The 24,143-nt window shown below is 41.1% G+C and overlaps 2 protein-coding genes across 5 annotated transcripts; one reads left to right on the plus strand and one right to left on the minus strand.

Moving 5' to 3' along the window:
* The first annotated feature begins 12,230 nt into the window (after positions 1-12,230).
* On the plus strand, positions 12,231-17,378 carry LOC144994228 (uncharacterized). Of its 4 annotated transcripts, none has more exons than XM_078951309.1 (10): positions 12,231-12,620; positions 12,705-12,830; positions 12,918-13,040; positions 13,113-13,482; positions 13,560-13,682; positions 13,770-13,892; positions 15,628-15,925; positions 16,008-16,055; positions 16,145-16,308; positions 16,387-17,378. In XM_078951309.1, exons 2-9 carry the CDS (start codon positions 12,780-12,782, stop codon positions 16,227-16,229), a joined length of 1,221 nt encoding a protein of 406 aa, XP_078807435.1. In that variant the 5' UTR covers positions 12,231-12,620; positions 12,705-12,779; the 3' UTR covers positions 16,230-16,308; positions 16,387-17,378. The 4 variants fall into 4 exon arrangements, with proteins under 4 accessions (XP_078807435.1, XP_078807436.1, XP_078807437.1 ...); XM_078951310.1 differs by having other exon boundaries at positions 13,251-13,482; XM_078951311.1 differs by lacking the exon at positions 12,918-13,040 and having other exon boundaries at positions 13,251-13,482.
* Positions 17,379-17,698: 320 nt separating this feature from the next.
* On the minus strand, positions 17,699-23,563 carry LOC110015520 (uncharacterized). Its single transcript, XM_020705486.3, has 4 exons — positions 23,413-23,563; positions 18,789-19,323; positions 17,934-17,967; positions 17,699-17,862 (listed from the first exon to the last, which is right to left on the minus strand). The coding sequence occupies exons 1-4, from the start codon at positions 23,414-23,416 to the stop codon at positions 17,767-17,769; spliced, it is 669 nt and encodes a 222-aa protein (XP_020561145.2). The 5' UTR covers positions 23,417-23,563; the 3' UTR covers positions 17,699-17,766.
* Positions 23,564-24,143: the final 580 nt, after the last annotated feature.

Raw genomic sequence — 24,143 nt, forward strand, 5'->3', positions numbered from 1 at the left:
TACTGCGCATGCGTAAATTGATTCTTGTCTCATTGTCTTTTGTGTTTTATTGTTTTTTATTTAATTTCCTGACCCTAACACTAACAAAAACTTAGACCCACAGCAGAATCATCTTGGCAGAACAGTACCACAGCAGTGGACACCCCAAGTCCTTTTGCAGCCGTTCTGTTGTATCACCATGTGTCACATCTCTAATAACAGGTTTTTTGAGAAGTCCATAGGAGGCCAGGTCCAAGCTTGCCAGAGCTTGTGGGACATGCTGAAGGAGGACGCGAGTGTTCGAGGCCCGGAATGACCTTTTTTAGACTTTGTTGCATTTTATAAAATTGCTTACTGTTATGTTTGACAATTTTCTTTTTCCTTTTCATCGTCTGTGTAATTTTGTTCTGCTTTAACATTTCTCAATTCCCCCCCTTAATTCCAGGTGTTCCTTTTCCTTACAGGAAGTGCTATTTTATTGTCTTAGTATCTTTTACTTTTTAGAATAATTTGAATTTTTATTTGTGCATTTTCTTTATTTACTATTTTTTGTCTTGTTCTTTGTAAACGCCAATGTGCCAAAGATCCAGTGAAGCATAAGTATCCTTAGGGATGGTCGCTGATGGGGCACAGGACCGTAGCGAGAATTTTCCCTGTCCAACTGAACGTTTCTTAAAGATGGTTAATGCAAGCTCTGACAGGTTTTCGCTCCTACACTTATGAACAAATCATTCACACCTTTGAAGGGCACATTGGTTCTGATAAAGATTGTGAGGGCGAGAGACCACAGCTGTTTTGATTGCATGATGTGATGATGTGTTTTTATTTTTTGTGTGACCTCACTTCGTGAGGTCAAGAGAGGGAAACTGAAGGAATTTATTTTTTGTGGTTCTTATTTCTCCTAGGTTTTTATCTTATCTTTATTTCTTTGAAGGTTTTCTTTCAGGTTTACTGTCTGTGGGTTTCAGTCATTTCAATTAAAAGGGACTTCCTGATAATTGCATATGTAAAGAGGTTTTGATGCTATAGCTGCAGACTAATCCCCCTCCAGGAGAAAACAGTCTTTGATCTTCTAAGACCATCTGGAAGCCTTAACTGTAGATCTGACATGGACCAGAATTAAATTGTCTCTAGGATTCAATTTAAATCGTGGGAAACCCTGGAGGTGTCAACTCGCATGACAAGGACAAAGGGTTGAGACTGACTGCCTGCGGAGAGGGATCCGGGCGGCTGTGCTGGACCCCCATGGGGACACCGTTGGTGGTCGGACAGTGGTCCGTCTTTGAAATAACCCCCCTGGACGTTTGAAGCAGGAAGCCAGGACCAAATGCTGTAACTCCTAATATGGACGGACGAGGTAGGCAGGCTCCCTGCCAGCCAATCCGAGCGTCCAGAGGAGGAGTCTGGACACCATGCTGTGCTACGAAGGAGGCGGCTGAAACCGAGATGTTAAAACAGCTGGACGGAGGAACTTTCCTTTGTTCCCAACAGGCTGACACGTTAAGACGTTTGTAATTTGGCGCTGTGCAAGCTCTGAAACTTTGGGAAACCGGATATCTGTTTTATTTTGTTTTACTCTGTTTTAGAAATATTGTTAGGGAAATAAATGTGTTAATCTTTAATCCGGCCGAGTTCCGTGGTTTCTCCTTCTCGACTTTATTGAACATGCAACAAGGAAAAGTAATCTCAAAGCGACAGATTATATTTTTCCAACACTTCTCAGGAAGCGTAAGCAGATTGAGAACACTTGGGTTAAAGGCTGCAGGATTTACGTCAAACCACTCGGTCCACCGGACCGGACCAAGGTTCTGGTTGTGAACACCATGAAGGACTTTGAGAAGTGTCTTTTCACGGTCGTCTGAAACAACATGGAGTAATAAACCAAAGAGCCAAATAATTTCAAGAAATATGACGCCTGGATTCCTCACTTTCTCTGTATGTCTGACGTCACCTGAATAACAGCAGAGCTCTGACATGCAGACAACTTGACCTCAACTTTCACCGCAGCTGATATCAGCTGAAGAAGGATATGGACCTGAATCTGGAATCTAATGTCTGCAGACATAACATGGAAGAGAACTATTAACTGTTTTGAACCCAGAAGGACAGCTGTTATTCAGTAGAAGAAGAAATGCCAACCTTGGACAATCGACAGATTATGGACCCTTTTATTTTCCCTTACAGCATTACTTTATTATATATATATATATATATATATATATATATATATATATATATATATATATATATATATATATATATATATATATATAAAGTAAAACAAATGATTAATCACTTATTGAAAACGGTTAAATTGATCGATATTTAATGATATTACTTCACTTGCTCCAAAAATTGATAAATTGATTCAAAAATCTTTCCTAATGTAGCATAATTTTGCACATGTTTTTAACTTTTGATACTTGATGAAATTTAGCTATGAAAATTCCTGAAACAGTGTTATAATAGTATTATGTTTTAATCATATGAATGACTTTTATAAGTAACATAATCTGCATATATTTTAGATGACTGATCTGCATTTGCCATGTTAATTTCTGAAATAGTTATTTTTTTAATTCTGTCTAAAAAAAGCTAGGAACCAGATAATGATAAATCATGTAATAAAATGGTTATAGTATAACGGGGTGGGATTATAGAAGTTCGCTTCCTTCCACTCCCTTTCAAGCAATATTTATTAATATGAATAATTATCCTAAGTTTGATTAGTTACTGTATGAATGTATAACTGATGATTATATTGCTTTTGTGTATTATTTCTACTTAATTGCTTGAAATAAACCATTTCAAATCAAATCAAATCAAATCAAAACAATGGCAATTTCTAAAGAAAAGACACAAGTGTTGAACCAATACAGCAGTGAATTAGATATTTAGCAAGTGTGAATAAATTGTTAGTAATATTTGGGAATAATTAATATAAACTGTCCTTAAATCTATACTAAATGACTAAAAAGAGCCGTTTCAACATGAAATTGGTTTCTGCTTTTAAAAATTCTGCAATATTAGATATTTTTGTTACAGACTCTATGTTAATATAGTTACCATTTATGTTGATCTCACAAAGATTTACATATTTCATTTACATTTACAGGTATATTTAAAGATTTACATATTTATAGGCTCAAAATTTAAATAGAAATCATTCTTCTAAACTACAATGATTATTTGCTTTTTTCACTCTGTAGTACATTTTGTTGTCCACTAGATGGTGCCAAGGAGTACATGAAGCTCATATAGATGTATATTTAGGCAAACTTCAACTATACTTTAATATTGATAATTTAAGCACTGTACATCGTCATACTAGTGAGAAAAATAATAAAAGACTGAGAACTAATTGCCCAGGCGGTCATGATAAACTTTAATTGACATCACAGCTGTTTTCAGAATCACTCAGTCTGCCTATTTAACGGGAGACAATTAGTGACCAGGAGTACTTTGCCTGGAGTACCAGGCAAAGTACTCAGCGCATGCGCCGACCAATTAGCGGACGTCTTCACCAGTATCTTTAATCAGTCCCTACAACAGTGCAGTATCCCAGCCTGCTTCAAAACCTCCACCATAATTCCGGTTCTCAAAAAGTCAGCAGCAGACAGCCTCAACGACTACAGGCCAGTCGCCCTCACGCCTGTAATCATGAAGTGTTTTGAAAGACTGATAGCAAAACACATCAAAGATAATCTCCCACCCACCCTCGACCCGCTTCAGTTTGCCTACAAACCAAATCGCTCAACAGATGATGCTATTTCCACCACTCTTCACTCTGCCCTGAGCCACCTGGACCACCCAGGGAACTACGTTAGGCTGCTCTTTCTGGACTTCAGCTCAGCCTTTAACAACATCATCCCAGACATCCTGACAGAGAAACTGCTTCACCTGGGCCTTTCTTCCCCCATCTGCTCATGGATTAAATACTTTCTGTCAGAACGACCACAATCTGTTAAACTTGGACCCCACCTTTCATCCACCATCACCATCAGCACAGGATCACCACAAGGATGTGTACTGAGCCCTCTCCTCTTCACGCTCTACACATCGGACTGCACGCCAACCCACCCCTGCAACACCATCATCAAGTTTGCTGATGACACCGCTGTGGTCGGGCTCATCTCAGGGGAAGATGAGACTCTCTACAGGGATGAAGTCAGCAGACTGGAAAAGTGGTGTTCAGGAAACAACCTCCACCTGAACACCACCAAAACGAAAGAAATAATCCTGGACTTCAGAAAGGGGAAAGTGGACCCGCCCCCACTTTATATAAATGGGGTCAGCGTGGACAGGGTTCACTCCATCCGCTACCTAGGTGTGCTGATCACAGAGGACCTCTCCTGGACTGCAAACACCACTGCGGCAGTAGGGAAGGCCCAGCAGCGTCTCCACTTTCTGAGAATACTCAGGAGGAACAACCTGGACAAGAAGCTGCTGGTGACCTTCTACAGAGCCACCATCGAGAGCATCCTCACGTACTGCATCACAGCCTGGTATACAGGATGCTCAGCCGCAGACAGGAAGGCGCTGCAGAGGGTGATCAACACGGCCCAGAAAATCACCGGCTCCCCCCTGCCCAGCCTAGAGGACATTGCTAGCTCTCGCTACACGAGCAGAGTCAGCCAAATCATCAAGGGCTCCCACCATCCCAACCACCACCTGTTCCAACTGCTACCGTCAGGCCGACGGTACAGATCCCACAAGGCTCGCACAAATAGACTCAAGAACAGTTTTTTTCCCAGAGCAGTCAACCTCCTAAACAAATGTGAATCCCACAAAAATCTGTAACTCGTGCAATATTTGAAGCCAATGTGCAATATTATAAATTCCCATGTGCAATATAGTCCAATAAAGAAAAGTTACGTAGCTTGTACATATGTATATTTTCAGTTAAACACAATTTTATTGTTCTTTAGAAGATTATCTATTTTATTGTTTAAGCAGCTGGAGAGCACCAGAAATTTCGTTGTCACAAGTTTCTTGTGTTACAATGACAATAAAGGCTTTCTGATTCTGATTCTGACGTTGCTGTTTGGTGAAAAGGTGTGAACCAAACTGAACATGGACAACAGAAAGGAGATAAGTGTCCCAGGACATTAGAAACTAAATGATGGACAAACATGGTAAAGGCTATAAAACCATCTCTAAGCAGCTTGAAGTTCTTGTGACCACAGTGGCACATATTATTCAGAAGTTTAAGACCCACGGGACAGTAGCCAACCTCCCTGGACGTGGAAGGAAGAGGAACATTGATGACAAATTGAGGAGACGGATAGTTGGTGTGAAGAAACTGGATTTTCTAGAAAGGACTGTATTTTATTAGTTCGTAACCCCGTCAGTTTCTTACACACAGAAATAATGAATAACGATTCAGAGACAGTTACTTAGCTTTTGTGGAGGTTTTACTTCGCACAAACACGAAGGGGACAGACAGATGAACATGGTGCATTCATAGTCCGAACCAACGAGCTCAGGGATGGGGTTGGTATAAAAACCCTGCATTGGCATATTCAGAAGATCATCCGATGGACCTCGTGTGAAAATCACACCCACAGGTTACTGCTGGAGAGAAGCTCCAAGGCTAAAGTGAAGATAAGTCTGAGGCCTGCTCAGCAGAAAACACATGCACAGAGAACAATAGTTTGGCTGTGCTTTCTTCAAATGTAATATAATTTTGAGATGACAATACATGCTCAGTGAATTAAGTTTAAACCATTAGTTAATAAAAGTTAAAGGCAGTTTCTAACTATTCTTTACAGTTGGACAGTATCCAAAGAGCCCAGAACAACCTCCAAAGACATTAAAGGTGAACTTCTAGATCAAGGTACATCAGTGTCAGATAACACCATTCGTGGTTGTTTGAGCCAGAGTGGTCTTCATGGGAGACGACCAAGGAGGACACCACTGTTGAAAGGAAATCATAAAAAAGCCAGACTGGAATTTGCAAAAATGCATGTTGACAAGCCACAAAGCTTCTGGGAAAATGATGAGACCAAACTGGAGCTTTTTGGTAAGACACATCAGCTCTATGTTGGTAGACTCAAACATGAAGCATCAACCAAAAGAACACTGTCCCTACTGTGAAACATGGAGGAGGCTCAGTTCTGTTTTGGGGCTGCTTTGCTGCATCTGCCACAGGGTGTCTTGAAGTTGTGCAAGGTCAAATGAAATCTCCAGATGATCAAGGCATTCTGGATAGAAATGTGCTGCCTTGTGTCAGAAAGCTTGGTCTCAGTCGCAGGTCATGGGTCTTCCAACAGGACAACAATCCAAAACACACAGCCAAAAAAACCCAAGAATGGCTGAGAGAAAAGCGTTGGACTATTCTGAAGTGGCCTTCTCTGAGCCCAGATCTGAATCCCATTGAACATCTGTGGAAGGAGCTGAAACATGCCATTAGGAGAAGACACCCATCAAACCTGAGACAACTGGAGCAGTTTGCTCATGAGGAGTGAGCCAAAATACCTGTGGACCGGTGCAGAAGGCTCATTGACAAATACAGAAACTGTTTAATAGCAGTGACTGTCTCAAAAAGTTGTGCAACAAAATATGAAGTAATGGGACCATCATTTTTGTCCAGCCCAATTTCATTAGTTTGTTTTATAATAATTCTGTTAATCAACAACTCAAAAGTAATGGCTGATTGTGATTATTTAATTTTCAATAAATTTTAATTTATTGTTACTTTTGAACGTTTCAAGTAATTTCAGTGAGCATTGAGGACTTTCTTCCTTTAACTGAGGGGTACCAACAATTTTGTCCACCACTCTTGGCACCATCTAGTGGACATAAAATGTACCACACCCCGAGTGAAACAGCTAATTATAATTGTGGCTCAAAATAAATGTTTTCTGTTTAACTTGTGAGCAAATAAATATGTAAATCTTTGAAGTTGAAACTGGCCCTTTTAGTTATTTAGTAATAAATAATTATTTCTGCAACATTTTTCAGAAACAAAAAAAAGTCTCAAACAAACATATGAGGGAGATTGAAGAGTAGGGATGGGTACCGTGCCCCGGTATTGAACCAGCCCCGGGGCCGCATTCTTCAAGACCGCAGTATCGTTAAGATCTGACCTGAACGGTTCTGCTATCGGTACTGGAGAAGTTACTTTTTCTTTTTTGTGTGTCCCACAAAATATAAGCGTTATCTGCCATATTTATCTCACCAAGTCAGTCAATTTTCCGTTAATTAATGATTATATTAATTTCGGTATTCTCGTTGAAGAGGAGAGCGTTGTCTGTCTATTTGTGTGCATGGCTGTTGTTCAGACAGCACGCGCAGCGCGCGCACACACACAAGACAAGGCAGCACACACACAGTCAGTGGCGACACGTGAGCGCCCTAGACTAAGAACTAACGTTTCTGCGTAAAAATTATTAAGTTTGCCTACCATGCTGTCACCTTGATGACCGTATGTTGCACTGTTTGTGCAGAACAGGCTGGGGCAGCGGGAGGGAGGGGGGGGGGGCGTTGCACGCAGAGCATACAACAAACAGGTAGAGAGGCGGGGCTTAGACTCACCGCTTATGATTCCAGACCCGCGACAAACTATCAGCTGCTTCCTAATACTTAATAATAATTAATAACTAATGATAGTTGTCATCCGTAAAATTAATATCATTTATTGGGTTTACTGGATTTAAAGAAAAATAAATGGAGTTGGCAATAGAAAGGAGTCTGCATCAAAGTGAATTTGTTTCCATCATTTAACTTAACTTAACTTAACTTAACTTAACTTAACTTAACTCTGGTGTTTGACAGACAGAAAAGTCTATTCAAAGTTGTGGAAAATGGACAAAAGATCAAATGAAACATCACACTCATAAATAATAAAAACAATTAAATTAAATAATTAAATAAATATCCTGTCTGGAACATTCTCATGTATAAAGTAAAATGTTTTGCTAAAAAAAACAATGTTGTTGCATAATGAGGAAATAAAACACTTTATGTTCTTAATTTGTTATTTATTTATTTTTTTTCGTCCTCAAAAAGTATCGATAAGAGTACCGATAAGAGTACCGGATCGATAAGCAGTATCGATAAGAGTAGTAGTATCGTTAAAACCTTAACGATACCCATCCCTATTGAATTGCCACATAGTTCTTAGCTTATAAGTTGGACAATCAGATAGATTAGAAATCATTCAATCATCTTCTATTCCGTTTATTCCCTTTCGGGGTCACAGGGCTGCTGGAGCCTATCCCGGGCCCTTTTGGGTGAAGGCAGGGGACGCCCTGGACAGGTCACCAGTCTGTTGCAGGGTAAAATGTCCACAATCACACACCCATTCACTCTCACACCTATGGACAATTTAGAGTTGCCAATTAACCTATGAAGCATGTTTTTGGATGGTGGGAGGAGGCCGGAGACCCCAGAGAAAACCTGCACATGAACGGGGAGAACATGCAAACTCCACACAGAGATGCCCTCCCCCCCATTGATGCTGTGTTATTCATGTCATGTTCAGTCGAAAAATCTATATTCTAAATCTAAAGAGCATGAAAGATGTCAGATTTTATCTGCCCCCAGCTGCTCAGGAACTTTGCAGAGCATCTCTGTGATGTACTCACATGTACACTGTAGTACCAAAAGTATACGCTCACCGGCCTGTACTCACATGAACTGAAGTGTCGTCCCAGCACTGACCCATAGAGTTCAGTACGGTGTGGATCCACCTCCTGCAGCGATTACAGCTTCAACTCTTCTGGGAATGATGTCCACAAGGTTGAGGAGTGTTTGGAGGAGTCCCTGACCTTTCTTCCTAAAGGTCATTGGTGAGGTCACACACTGATGTTGGTGGAGAAGGCCTGGTGTTCTATGGGGTTCAGGTCAGGACTCTGTGCAGGTCAGTCCAGGTCATCCCACCAGACTCTGACTTGTTGGAAGAGGAAGGGATCCAGTCCAAAGTGCAGCACCTGGCAAATGGAGCCCCCCCTTGAAGATTCTTAGAGGCAGAAACACACATCATGAAAACACAAACCTCCTCCAAATATCATTCCTATCAATTCAAAGAGAACAGCAGAGTGTACCTGTCCTCTGGAGCTGGAACAATGTTTGCTGAGGATGGTGCTGACTGTGGGTCCTGGATGGAGCTGAACGTCTGTGTGTAGCGTCTGGCCCAATTGTTCAAATCCGGCATCCTAACTCTGGAAAAGTCGACTCTGAGAGAATCCAGCAGCTGCAGGTTGATGATGACTGGAAAAGACAAACACATTTATCAAATACACACATTTCAGGTGTGTCTAAACACCTTCTCCTTCTGCAGTCTGTGTTCAACCTGAAACCCTCTAAAATCTGTCAAACAGAACAGAAGACAGTCTTTCCTTTCTATGTCGCATTTCATCTTTCCCGGTTTAGATCATTATTTCTGAGCGATTATGCTGCTTTTTTTAAACAGTGCATCCTGTTCTGTGTCCTGATTGGCTGGAGACCCTGTCAATCAATGTCCTCAGTCCGTGACATGTCTCCTGTGCAGAAATGCAGAGCTCTTCAGATCAGAAATCTGTGATCAGATCTTTGTTTTTATTCTAAGTTCCTGGACCTGATTTCTATGAAGGTTTGAGAATGTAAACAAGAGAAAAGGGTGAAAATGTACATGTCTGTGTGAGAAAAGTATATTTAGGCAGTGAGGAGTTTTACTGCCATAAAACATTTGTAATCATTCTCTGTGGATTTTACAGATCATGATTGTTCTTAGAACGTAAGTCCTGCAATGAACGAGGAACTCTGTACTGGTGAAAAGGTAACAGATATATGATTAGCTGCGGCAGAAGACAGAGAAATGAGCTTTTTTCATTATTACTGGATGAGAAACAGGCGCACAGAACATAACGCAGCTGCTCAAACTGTGAGACGCGTGATGAGCTCAAAGTTACTCCAGAATTATGACGGGAGAGGATCCATTATTTATGTTATTTTATTTTATTAAATCTATCAGTATATTTTTACTGAATTTTTGTCTTTGAATATCAAAGAGTGCTATTTAGTCATTGCTTTATTTTCTAAATAATGTTTATTTTGTTAAAAGGATCATGATTGAATTAAACTTTATACAGTAATTTACAACTCCTGAAGGAACCAAAGGGCTTCACGATTTAAAAACAAATGATCTAAAATGGGAACAAAAGTTTTAAACTAAAAATTTTAGAATGTTCTGTTTTAGAATATAAGTTTTCAATCCCAATGTTTTCATCTACATTCCATGTTATTGTCACTCCACGCATCTGCTCCTGCTCCGGGGCCTGTTGCACAAAAGTAGGATAAGGGATTAAGCCAGGATATCTTGGTGATCCTGGCTCAATTGATCCCCAATCCGGTTGCACTAAAGCTGGATAGGGGGCAGGAGGATATGTTATGGTATAAGTTACCAATCCGGTTGCACTAAAGCTGGATAGGGGGCAGGAGGATATGTTATGGTATAAGTTACCATGGAGATTTATTCTGTGGAGCTAGCCTGCTCCAGACCAGGCTAAATTCCAGGATCTATTTAATCTCATCCCTAATGTCAGTCAGCTGTCGCCACAAATGGAAACCAATAGTTATTTCACTGCTCACTATACATTGTTATCACATATAACTAGACCCCCTGTCATTATTTAAACGTTTGTGATCATTAATTTCAATCATTTTGGATAAATAATGAGTTTTAGATGATGTTGCTATCATTAGATAATTTACAGTTTCCCATAGACTATAAGGCTATATATAAAATGATAGAATATTAGGGCCACAGAGGGAAAAAAAAGACAAGTCATAATATTGTAACCAGTTGTTTTAAAGGAGGACAGTTGTTAAAATGACAGATGTGGGGCATTTCGTGAAATTGTCCTTCAGTATGGTTTCATAAACGAAGACATGCTGATGTATCAGAATATGAAGTATCACATTTTCATAACTATCAAAACTGTAAAAAGAATATGTTGCTTTTCTGCAGAAAGAACCAGCCTCATAAATTTATGACTTTATCCTTTTTCCTCAGTGGGGCCCTAGTACTCTGTCATACAAAATAATACACATTCCATATGAATATGAAAACACAATGTGTAACATTATGTTCCTTTATTGAATAAGGACAAAACAAAGCAGGTAAACTACACTCAAAAACGTTCACTTTGAATGAACATAAAAAAATTATGGAAATGATTTCCACATGATTAGACAACGTTACTTGAACAAAAATGAATCATATTGGTCCTACTTAATGTACTTAGGCTCAAACTAATAAATTTAAGTTGATTCAATCTAAATACTGCAGTTGGACCCAACTTTAAATTAATATTGTTGCTCACTCTCAAAAGATAAAAGTTGATCCAACTTAATTGAATCACTCTAATTGGTCACACCTCATTAAATTAAGTTTATTCAACTTAAATTTGTATGACTACCTAACACAATTCATGTTGATATTACTTAATTTTTTGCTTTAATTTTATTTATACATCTGACAATGATAAGGTTTTCCAAAGTTTCAACCAATGGGTCTTTTAATATTCACATCAAAGACATGAAATGCGCAGTAATATCCCACATGACAAGACAGGAGTTCAAATAATGCAAATTCTGTTTTAAGTTACCTGAACAGTTTACCGCACAAGGGGTTTGGTCATCATCCTCTCCCACACTCTAACTCATGGTGCAGAAAAGAAATAAACATATCAGTTTAAATCACTAGTTAAAACAGAGTAAAACAGCTAGACAATAAAACCCATGGACAAAAACTCACACTTAGACCCCAATCTGCCCAGATAGACAAAGAAAATGGAATCCCACAATTCCTTGCGATTACTAATGCATCCAATTTAACGGTATCATATTGGATCAACATGATTGAAATGAGTAACTTTTAAATGGAATATTTTTATGTACGATCGACATGATTCATTCACGTAAGATTAACAAACATAACATTTTCTGGTTAAAAATGACAAGTCACATTTTCATAAAATTAATTGGCTGGTAATTTCATTAAAAAAATCTTGAGTGTGCTTTATCACTGTGGCGGTGTTGCCTTTCTTCTTAATTATATCTTTTATCTCCTCGTATGCCTCCATGAGGATTTGTGCTTCCGACGGGGAAAGGTACGCGGCTCTAGTTGCCATGGTAAATCAGTTTATCTGTGATCTGTGGAGGGGTCTGTTTGAGTGAGCCGTGAGCGCGCACCTATCCAGGATTGGTTACACCTGGCTTGATGAATCCGTGTCTGCTCATCCTGGCTTGGTCTTTTTGCAACCGATTAAGCCTGGACGCACATGTTTTGGATTCATTGAGCTCAGCTCAGTCATTTATCCCGGATGTCTTAATTCTACTTTTGTGCAACAGGCCCCTGTATCTCACATGTCCTCTCATTTCAGTTTTCTTGACCTTCCCTCAGTGTGTTCACCTGCCCTCCCTGATGTGCGCACCTGTTTGTAATTTTTTAATCAATCCTCATGCTTAAGGTCTGCGTCTCCCCTGCCCTTGTTGCCAGATTGTTTTGTGCTGTTCACAGAGTTACATTAATCTTTTGTCTTAAGAGCGAAGTAACAATTAAATTCGAGTTTTCATTGGAAAATCCTGCGTCCTGCATTTTGTGTCCACCTCGTATCCTGACAGAGCCCTGCAGATACTAAGATAAGCAGCTAGAGGTACTGATATTTGAAAAAGCATTTGTTGTTTTCTGCAAGAACTACGCTAAAACAGAGGTTTTTATTTTACGTTGTGAATTGCAGATGCATTAACAACATGTGGACTCGGCCAGTTCCAGTGTGGAAATGGGAGATGCATCACGATAAGATGGATATGTGATGGCGGCGTCGACTGTGGAAATGGCACCGATGAACTTCCAAGCACCTGCTGTGAGTATCCCATGACATTACAGCGTCTCCGCCCCCTAGAGTGTATGAGCTGCCTTTTTTTTGTGTATTTTTTTTTTATATCTATAGTGGCAAGAACATGTAAACCTACAGAGTTCAATTGTGGAGACCGCTTTCACCTGTGTTTACCGAGCTCCTGGCTCTGTGATGGTAAAGCTGACTGTGAGAACAGAGCTGATGAGAGGGGCTGTGGTAGGCTTGCACTTCATCTTAATGCACATCTGCGCTCGTCTGCCTCTCTCTGACCTCTCAAACACTAAACAGTGTTTAGCCTCAGACTTGCGCTGCGAGAATGGCCAGTGCGTCTCAGCTTCCTTTGTGTGTGACGAAGATGAGGATTGCGATGATGGGAGTGATGAGGCCTCCTGCCCTCTCATCACCTGCAGCTCTGCATCCTTCCAGTGCAACAACAGCATCTGCATCCCTCGCCAGTGGGCCTGTGACGGTTACAACAACTGCCCTGATGGCTCTGACGAGTGGCCCCAGAGCTGCCACGCCGAATCCCCCGTGACGCTCGCCTCTCATCAGTGCCACTCGATGGAGTTCCACTGTGGCAGCGGAGAGTGCATCCACGGCAGCTGGAAGTGTGATGGAGATGCTGACTGCTTGGATGGATCTGATGAAGCTGGCTGCAGTAAGTTTGTGGTTCCAAACGTCATGTCCTGCATTTCTTCACTGCCCCTTTACTTACTACAGTCGCTTTGCCCTTAGCTCGCTCCACCTGCCGTCCAGATGAGTTTGAATGTGGCGATGGAACCTGCATCCACGGCAGTCGCCAGTGCAACCAGCAGTACGACTGCAGAGACACGACTGACGAATCCGGCTGTGTCAACGGTAAGAGGACCCTTCTATGCTCCGTAGTCACACATCCCACTGAAAAGCTGTACCTTTTTCACTCATCATTTCATTTGGCTTCCACAGTGACCCGCTGTGAGGGCCCGGACAAGTTCAAGTGCCGCAGTGGGGAGTGCATAACCATGGAGAGAGTGTGTGACAGCAAACGGGACTGCAGGGATTGGTCAGATGAGCCTCTTCGGGAATGTGGTGGGTGCAGCTTTTCACAACTTTCTGGTTAATTACTAGTTTATGCATTTACCTCGGGTCCTGCGTGTCCTTAGAGTTGTAATTATATCCTCATAAAAAGGCCTCTTCTTTTTCTTTGCAGGCTCTAACAAATGTCTTTACAACAATGCTCTCACATTTGCAATAGCAAATGTGCCTGCAATTGGTAGCAGGCACCACATATTTTTATAGAGGCATCTGATTATTTTTTACTTTTATTTTAGTTTTTTACTTGAATAACTTGCAGTATAGAAAAAATAGCATGAAAAAAGAAAATAAGATGATGAATAGGCCTGCACAATATAGCGCAAATTTATCGCTATCGCAAAATCCAGCTTTGTAATATGCACATCGCAAAAGACGGCAAATATTGCAATAAATCGTAAACCTTGAATGTGTTTAAAAAATCTAATGGCAGCTTGAACCATTTAACAAATTAAATAAATCCCATTATGCATTTGACCAATCAGATGGAGGCCTATTATGTTAGATGCTTGTCACCTATGTCGACGAGGGTCATTTGGAGTATAAATTTTAAAGTGTTTCAATGAAATGGGAATGGTTATTTGGTTATTTTGCTATTTGTCTATATACCGCAAATTATATCGTTATCGCAATTTTAATCTCTAATATCGCATATCATGAGTTTTCCTCATACCGTGCAGCCCTAATCAAGAACATGTTAAAAAAAGGTAGCCTAAAAGTCTATGGGATTTTGGCATCATGACACCAGCAAGTACTTCCTGGGAGAACGGCCAAGATGGCGTCTGCGTAGGTACGTACCTTCTGAGCTCCTGCAAAAGTTATCGGACATAACATCTATTTTGGAATCATGACACCAGCAAGTACTTCCTGTTTGGAAAACCGGGGGGACGGGTCACCTAGTCCAGTTCTCATATACAGTCAATGATCCATACCCAGTCTTGCAATGGTTGTAATGCAGTTTTGTGCATTTTATTGTTTCATGTGGAGATTACTTTTTGCACACAACCAGGTTCTCTGTGCTCAAAATTGGGGGTCAAATCTGGCTCTTACCCTTTAAAACCAGAGCTGTCACCGGTGACAGGAAAATAAACACACGCTCTTTGACCTGTCGCAGATCTTCAACCGTTTACGCAATTAATGGAATTCTAACAGATTCTGTTCGGCACAGAGAGAAGAGAGGCGTGCTTCTCTCTGCATGCAGCACCTTACATTAGTGAATAGTTTACGCAATTAACGTAAATCAGCTGAAAATAGCACAAACAGTAGTTTGCATGATAACGTTCAATTCGCTCAAAAATACCAGCTAAATACGAGCTTTAGCTGGTATTTTTGTTAGAACTGAGCGACTTTACGAGCTAAATCGGGACAAGGAAGTGAAGACTTTAACCACTTCTCATTGGTCAGACTGATGACATGTGATTAAGCCCCCCTAGAATGATTGGTGGAGACAGTTAAAGGGACGGGACTTTTCCAAAATACAGCTGAAGCTGCAGCTGAATCGTACCGTCATTCTTATCAAAATGTCTTTAATAAAATAAACGCAAAGAAAAAGTATTTCACGATCTTTTCTATTCCTAACTCAATGTTTTATCAGGGCCTGTTTGGATGAACAGAGCTGAAATCCTGGAGATGGGAAATGTGTTTAGATCAGTTAATGAGGGCAATTTCTGGTTGAAAAACACTGTGGTAGATGATTTAAATAATGAATTCATGTAATGTTTTTGCATTTCAGAGGCACCAACACCTGCAGGACCATCGCAGTCAGAATCTCCATCCGCCTCCACAACCCGTCTGCCTCTCAGGACGTCACCTAGAGCCACGTTGAATCCCAGACTCCACCACAGCAGCGCCGGTGGTGATCACCAGTACCACCCCCAGGGCTGTAACCCACACCACCCCAAGGTCACAGACACAGAGGACCACCAAGCCTTCAATCAGGAGCACCATACCACTCCCAAAGACCACTACTCCCAGGCTGATCGATCTGAAAGTCCTGCAGACCTTCACAGAGGCTCCAACCACCTCTCTGGGTAAGCTGTCAAAGCAGTTCATCTGCTGACGTTTCGCATTGACTTCTTTCTCAGCTGTACATAACAATCCTTTCCCTTTTAGAAAGCAAACGTGGGCTTGGTGTGACTCTTTACTCGGTCCTCCCTCTGGGTGAGTTGTTGCAGCAGCTGCCGAAACACTGAGCTGTTGCTCACCCTCAACATGTGACGTCTTACCCCCAATATCTGTTCATCCAACAGCGGTTCTCTCTCTGTTGGCTGTTGGTGGCGTGCTGCTGTGGAGGAACTTCAGGTTGAGAAGCTCCAACACCATCCACTTTCATAACCCTGTTTATCAGAAAACCACAGAGGACCAGGTGCACATTTGGAAAAGCAACAGCCTTGACGGTTACTCCTACCCAAAAGTAAATGTTACAAAAACTTTGTAGATACCGCCCTGCAAAATACTTTATCTAACATTCTTTTCTTTGCTTTTTGATCAGAGGCAAGTTGTGAGCGTGGACGAAGAAACCGACAATCCCACCTTCACTGAAAACTGAATGCTGTCATAAGGTGGATTTGATGATGATGATCAGCGTTTTTACCTCAAATGAACAAAGAGGTGAAGCCTGAATGTTCCAACCACTGAATCCTCACAAACAGATGGTTTGTCTGCAGCGCAACAAGTTTTAATCCCACAAGAAAACATCTGAATGCTCATCAAACATCATTAATTTCTCAGGTTGATTTTTCCTCTCTTGATGTTCAGACTCTGATAGTTGATGAGGGGAAAAGTCTTATGTTGCTGATCAGGGAACAGTTTTGGTTTATACACAACAAACCACTTTTCTTTTTTCAGACGAAGATGGATAAATTGTATTTTTAAAGCACATGAAGTCAAAGATGAATGTAACCTCACAGAAAACACTCATCATCATGTGGTTGTGCCTTGATTATACCATCCTCTGTCTGGGCTCCCAGATGTTCCCTCTGCATCTGTAAGAGCTTCCACTCTCCACATGCTTGTCGGTGGATTGGACAGAAACCTTTAAATGATTCTTTTTTCATGTTGTTAAAAAGCTTTGATGCCACCAAACCGCTGTACCGTGGCACATGTATTTGTGTCCCCGTCATGCCAGCATTCCTGTTCAAATGGCTCTTGGGTCTCCCCGGTGTTTGCGTGTTTGGCTTTTTTTCCCCTTCAAATTCTCCTTGTCTGGGAACAGGTACAGGGAGGCAACAACACCCCCCCCCCCCCCCCCCCTTTGGATCTGTATTTGTGTTGTGGGAGTAAATAAGCATGAATGGTTGAAAAGTGAGGGTGAAACAACGGACGAGGGTTTCTGGGTTTGTCAGCTTGTGAGGACTAAACGGCACATGAATTCTGTTTCCATTCAGCTTGTAAATATGTTTATAAGTGTACAGAAATGTGTTCTGTACTGGTTTTGTTAATGATTGAATGTTCTGTAAATAAATGCTGCTATTTATTATAGAATTTGATATTTCTGGTTTTATCGTGGCTGCACGGTTGAGCAGTGCTTATCGCGCTTGCCTGACATAGAAGACCTCTGGTTCAAGTCCCGGCTGGTGGACCTGGAACAGGACGTGCTCTGTCCAAAAAACATGCTTCATAGGTTAATTGGTTACTCTCCTCTTTTCTTTTTCTTTTTTTTTGTCCATGTGTGGATGGGTGTGTGTGTGTAATTGTGGCCCTGTGACAGACTAGCGTCCAGGGTGTGCCTAGCCTTTGCCCACAAGTGGTTGGATAGGCTCCGGCAGCCCGTAACCCCGAAAGGGACAAAACGGATATGAATGTATCAAATAAGAATAAATTTAATTAAAGTAAATGTCAAAATAATTAAATTGAATAAATAAATGAAAAACTATGAGGGGCGCAGAAAACGCCAAAAAATGATAATGGCCGCCCCCAGCAGGAGAGGCCAGAGAAGGTCCTCCGGCCTTGGTGGTCGGATGCCATCCTAGAGACAAAAAAAAAGTAATCAGGCATCAATTTTAATAGCAGAAGATGACTGACTACTGCTAGACCCACCGGCACTCCTGGACCCCTCGGCTCGTATTGTAGTCTAAACAAAGTAGACAAAGTTTTCAGTTAATACAAAATAGTTTTCATTCCAAAATGATTCAGAACATGTAAGGTGGTAAATGCAGCTGAAAATCAGAGCTAAAGAGCTGCTCACGCCCTCATGAATCAGTGAAAATGAAGACACAAGGACAATGTTTTGAAATATGTTTGTATAGATTATAGAAAACAAGAAAGCAAATGAAAATTAACAAAGTCAAATAACATTACTTTGAAAAAGTTGATTAACAAACATTACTTTTTTTAAATATACTGTAGCATTGCAACACAAAAATAGGATTGACATTTCACTGTTGGGATAAAAGACAGTAAATGCTTCCAAATTAGACACCAATATTAATGGTCCAGTATTTCATTGTTATGTTTCCAGGTGAGCACATAATAGTTTGATTTGTATGTATTTGGTTTTGCACAACATTTGTGGTGAATGATATATTAGATGACTACAAATATGCCGGTGATTTCCGATTACTCAGGTGTGTGGCTGATTACAGCTAGTGACAGCACAAAGAGGGGGAGACAGAGCCAAACAAGAAGGGAGGATATTACGGAATTTCAGAAGGTCTTCCCTATTCTTGGAAAGTGTTACGATATCAGCCTCAACTAAGAAGCCGTTGTCCATCTGAACGTGGACAAACACACAAATTTGAGAAAGTAAGTAAAACCCTGATTGATTTTGTAAATACTCTAATTTAACGCTGAGTATTACAATACAGTATGACATTTAACAGCAACCGTTAAAAATCCAGATAACCTTGTTAACCAAGTTCAACAAGAAGAAAGTCAGGCGGGAAGTCTACTTACTGCAGGGTTAAGATATATCTTCCCCCCTGGTCCTCACGGGGAGGGTGTTCTTGCAGGGCCCCCGCCTCTTCACGTGGAGGCCGTTCCTGGTTGGCCCCCGCCTCCCCGCGTGGAGGCCATTCCTGGTGGGCCCCCGCCTCCGCGCGCTGAGGCCATTCCTGGTGAGCCCCCGCCTCTTCACGTGTAGGCCATTCCTGGTGGGCCCCCGCCTCTTCACGTGTAGGCCATTCCTGGTGGGCCCCCGCCTCTCCGCAAGGAGGCCATTCCTGGTGGGCCCCCGTCCCTTCATGTGGAGGCCGTTCCTGGTGGGCCCCCGCCTGCACGTGGGGAGGCCACTCTTGCAGGGCCCCCGCCTCCACGCGGGATGGCCGCTGCTGCAGGGCCCCCGCCTGCACGCGGGGAGGCCGGTCCTGGTTGGCTCCCGGCTCTTCGTGGCGTCGCCGCTCTTGGTCGGCCCCCGCCTCTTCGCTCGGAGGCCTTGCCTGGTGGGCCCCCGCCTCTTCGCGGACATTCTTCACATTCTGTGAATTCATTTCTGAAAGACAAAATCCAGATGTCATTTTTTTCATACTCTGCTGGCAAGGATGGCGGATGCATAAGTATGTTAAACGTGGTGGATTTTCAAGGAAAATGATTAAACCAGTGCTTAGACCAGTGCTTCTCAATTATTATTGTTTCGCGCCCCCCCCCCCCCCCCCCCGACCCCACACACACTTGCGCGGCGACAATATATTAGATTAGTATATACAAAATTTGCGTAAGTGTACCTAAAATTGTATCATTTAACATTAACAAAAGAAAAAATGTATATAAATGCACTTTCAACAAATATTAACTTTATTTTGCCACACAGAAACCCTGTTGTAGTTTAAAACAGAAAGAAGCTTAACGTGCCAGAAATAAAATGTCAGTTCTTATTCAAACTAGAGACATTTTGACCAACTGAACCATTTGATACTGAGAAAAATAATTCAATCAATAAATAATACTAAATTCACACTTTTATTTCAGACTCAGATGTGGTCCATAGGAAAAAAAAGATACAAATACAGTATACATAATAAAAAGTAAAAAGATATAAATTAAAAGGAGTATAATCGCTGTATCCAGTGTTTCCTCAGGGCAGAAGTGTAGCGGCATGAGCTTCTTTTGGGATCAGTCAGAGACATGATAATTGAGTTCTTAGATTTGTCCAGGTGTTCCATGAGGCTGTACGTTAGCTTACGCAGTAGAGTTTCACAGGTGGTGGGGATGTGAGCATCCACAAACAGCTGACTGGCTCTGTACCACCTGGGCACCTGTAGCAGAAGCCTAAAAGCATCATTATAGGCTACTAAGAATTTGCGGAATGTCCCACGTCCATAGTTCCACCAAAGAGGGGCCGTATACAGAGGAGTGCAGTAAGCTCTGAACAGCGAACACTTCAACTGAAGTGAACATGCACTGAATTTTCTCATCAGCACATTTGCCTGAGCATAGAGTTTACAGTACTGTCTCTGAATGTCTCTAACATCATTAATGAAATGTCCAAGATATTTGATAGATGAGGTTTGTTCCAGAGTCGTTCCACAAAGCTTAAAAACAGGAAAGTTTACATTTCTGTCATCTTTGGTCCTTACAATCATTACTTTGCTTTTAGAGGGATTGTAGTTTATATCAAAGTCTCTGCCATAGTCAGAACAAACTTTTAAAAGTGTTTGTAACCCAGCACTGTAGGGGCTAAAAATGACAAGGTTATCAGCATACATGAGATGGTTAAAGGTTTGACATCCAACAACACACCCAGTTTTGCACAGATTCAGATTAGTGGATAGGTCATGAATACACACATTGAATAGAAATGGAGAGAGGATCCCCCCCCCCCCCCCCCTGTTGAACACCATTGCTTACATAAAAAGGCTCTGATAAGACATTGCCCCATTTGACTACCATTGTTTGATTAGCATACCAGAAAGCCAGGAATCGTACAAGATATTTGGGCACTCTTCGATTAATTAGCTTCTGAAAAAGCTCGAGGTGGTTGACCCTGTCAAAGGCCTTAGTGGCATCAATAAAACACAAAAATACAGATTTATTCAGATGCAGGTATTTCCCAACTATTTCCTGTAATGCGTAAATACACATATCAGTGCCGAGGCTTTTTTTAAAACCAAATTGATTCTCACTTGTTAAAAGATGCACTTCGAGTCTAGTCAATAAAACATATTCTAAAAGTTTTGAAATGTTGCTGGAAAGGGCAATCGTCGGTAATTCAACAGACTATTTAAACTGGCAGTCTTGTCTTTGATGACAGGAATCAATAGAACTGAGAGAATTGAATCAGGCAGGACTCCATGGGTTAGAAAGCCAGTGAAACACATGGCCAGCAGGGGCAGTAATTTAAAACTTGAATATTTTAAATGCTCGACTGAGATGTCATCTAGACCAGTGTTTTTCAACCAGTGTAGTGTGCCGCGGGAGATGGTCAAGTGTGCCGTGGAAAATTGCCCTACTTCACTGATCTAAAAACATTTTCCATTTCCAGGAAATCAGCTCTTTGTTCATCCAAACAGGCCCTGATAAAACACTGAGTAGTTAGGAATATAAAAGGTTATAAAATTACTTTTTCTTTGTGTTTATTTAATTCTATTAAAGACATTTTGATAAGAATGACGGTACCGCGATAGCTTCAGCTATAACTGTGTAAGGAAAAGTCCCGCCCTTTTAGCTGTCTCCGACAATCATTCTTGAAGGCTTAATCACATGTCATCAGTCTGACCAATCAGAAGTGCTTAAAGTCTTCACTTCCTTGTTCTTAATTCTGCTGATAAAGTCGCTCAGTTCTAACAAAAATACCAGCTAAAGCTTGTATTTAGCGGTGTAGCTTTCCACAGAGTCCGGTGTCAGACCGTGGAACAAGTGAACAAAACAATGAAGCTCAGACACGCGAGTCTTTCTGCCCTTTTTTGGCAGTTTTCACACTACATCTCCCATGATGCATTGGCTTAAAGGGACAGCGCACAATGAGTCGTCCTTGTGAAATGTCTTGAAACCACAACAAACAGTTTCTAAATTTTTCTAATTTAACTTTTATTTCATCTCTTAGAAAAAAACACCTGTAACTTCCTGCTTTTTCTGCCACAATTATCATAAAAATCCACGTGAGATTGAGAGGGGGGGGGCTGTAGATCAATACAGACCATGAATTTCTGCTTTTTTTTTTTTTTTTTGGACGCTGGTGTGCCGCGGGATTTTGGTCAAGGTTAAAGTGTGCCGTGGCTCAAAAAAGGTTGAAAAACACTGATCTAGACCACATGCTTTGCCTTCTTTTATCTTTGAAATTGCATCTTGAATCTCACTTGCACGAATAACCATTGTGTCGGTAAAATCCACATTGTCAATAGAAACTGCATGACTTTTTACTGAATTAAGCAGGTCAGAGTAATGCTTACGCCATAAATCAGCAAATTTTATCAGCACCACATACACCTTCAATGTTGGATGGCAATGAAGTTTTACGATTGTTCACAGCATTAACTTCCTTCCAGAATTTATGGTTATCATTTTTTTGTAGACCTGTGGCCAGAGAGTCTGCTCTCATCATGTTTTCTTGCCTTTTGATAATGCGAAGTGAATATTTAAATCTCGCAGTAGTCATTTTCTTGCTCTCAAACAAGGCACCTTGTCGAGGCTTCCCAGCTTCATGCCAGAGTCTGAAAGCATCCCTGGCTGCAGCATGATGTTCAGCTACAAAGTCATTCCAGCCTGGCTTGACAGTCCAGCTTTTATGACTCCTGCTTCGTAGGCAAAGACTACTATCTTTTACAGCTTTGACTATATTTTCATAGAGTTTACACAATTCATCACAATGAGTAGTATTTTTGCAGTTTGGATCACAGAATGCCAGTGCATCCCTGGGCAATTTTACAGCCTGCAGCTGAGCATCGGTGGTTGCTGTGTATTTATTGATGTCCTCATTTGTAACTTTGGACCAATCAAGTTTATCTGTAAGAGCGTTATTTTCTTTCATCACAAGAGATGGTACATTTGCCACATTTAAGGAGAAGACTACTGGTATGTGATCTGAGGTAGCTAAATTATACAGGATTTCTATGTTTCTCAAAGAAGCATGAGCATCCAATGTAAATTGATCTGAAACATTAACACAGCAGAACAAAAAAATGTAACGTTTTTAGTCTGAAGAAATAGATAAAAACATTGTGCTGATTTTTTGTCTAAATGATGAGCAGCTCCCTTCCGCGTGCCCGGGAGTCAGAGCCCACACTACCCCTCCCCTTTCGTTCTCATTCGCGCAGCTGCGTGTGACACGAGACAGCCAGGAGCAGCTTCACGAACAGGGATTCACAGGTTTCAGTCTGTTACAAACTCTGTGATAGAACAGATGATAGGAACCGAATAGGAATCAGATTTATTTCTAAGCACTGAGCCGCTGTCACGTTAAATGACAGCGGCTCAGTGCACATGTAATACGGGACAATTGCCCGTATTACCTGTGCCTAAAACCGCCACCAACGCTCCCCCCCCCCCCCCCCCCCTGGCCCCACTCTATTTGAGAAGCACTGATTTAGACCCACATACAAGTACGGAAACAGATCATCATCTTTCACAACAAGAAGTGTCTTACCCATGTCGCCTGATGACAGTTTTTGACCAGTTGAGAATTGTAAATGAAAAAAACTACAGTTGCTAAGGACTTTTTTGATAAATGCAGTTGGACACAGTGACTGTTAAATAAATACATTTCCATCCGTTTTCCTGAATGTTAAACGTTACCCGTTTGTAATCGGAAATCACCGCCATATTTGTAGTCATCTAATACATCATTTACCACAAATGTTGTGCAAAACCAAATAAATACAAATCAAACTATTATGTGCTCACCTGGAAACATAACAATGAAATACTGGACCATTAATATTGGTGTCTAATTTGGAAGCATTTACTGTCTTTTATCCCAACAGTGAAATGTCAATCCTATTTTTGTGTTGCAATGCTACAGTATATTTAAAAAAAAGTAATCTTTGTTAATCAACTTTTTCAAAGTAATGTTATTTGACTTTGTTAATCTTTTGCTTTCTTATTGTTTTCTATAATCTATACAAACATTTCAAAACATTGTCCTTGTGTCTTCATTTTCACTGATTCATGAGGGCGTGAGCAGCTCTTTAGCTCTGATTTTCAGCTGCATTTACTACCTTTTATGTTCTGATAAATCATTTTGGAATGAAAACTATTTTGTATTAACTGAAAACTTCATTGTCTTTGTTTAGACTACAATACGAGCCACCGTTTGAGCCGAGAGCCGAAAGAGAGCCGGCAGATGTAAGGGTCTAGCAGTAGTCAGTCATCTTCTGC

The sequence above is a fragment of the Oryzias latipes genome, chromosome 8 (assembly GCF_053564925.1).
Source record: "Oryzias latipes strain Hd-rR chromosome 8, Olatipes_Hd-rR_3.1".
In the NCBI taxonomy this organism is placed as follows: domain Eukaryota; kingdom Metazoa; phylum Chordata; class Actinopteri; order Beloniformes; family Adrianichthyidae; genus Oryzias; species Oryzias latipes.

Coding starts and splice junctions, on each gene's coding strand:
- LOC110015520 (XM_020705486.3), bottom strand. Junction 17,968..18,788: donor AGATATATCTTAACCCTGCA/GTAAGTAGACTT, acceptor TACTTTGTTTAG/ACTACAATACGAGCCGAGGG. Junction 17,863..17,933: donor CGAGGGGTCCAGGAGTGCCG/GTGGGTCTAGCA, acceptor TTTTGTCTCTAG/GATGGCATCCGACCACCAAG.
- LOC144994228 (XM_078951309.1), top strand. CDS start 12,780: ATGGCGGCGTCGACTGTGGAAATGGCACCGATGAACTTCCAAGCACCT. Junction 13,041..13,112: donor AGCTGATGAGAGGGGCTGTG/GTAGGCTTGCAC, acceptor AACACTAAACAG/TGTTTAGCCTCAGACTTGCG. Junction 13,483..13,559: donor ATCTGATGAAGCTGGCTGCA/GTAAGTTTGTGG, acceptor CTTTGCCCTTAG/CTCGCTCCACCTGCCGTCCA.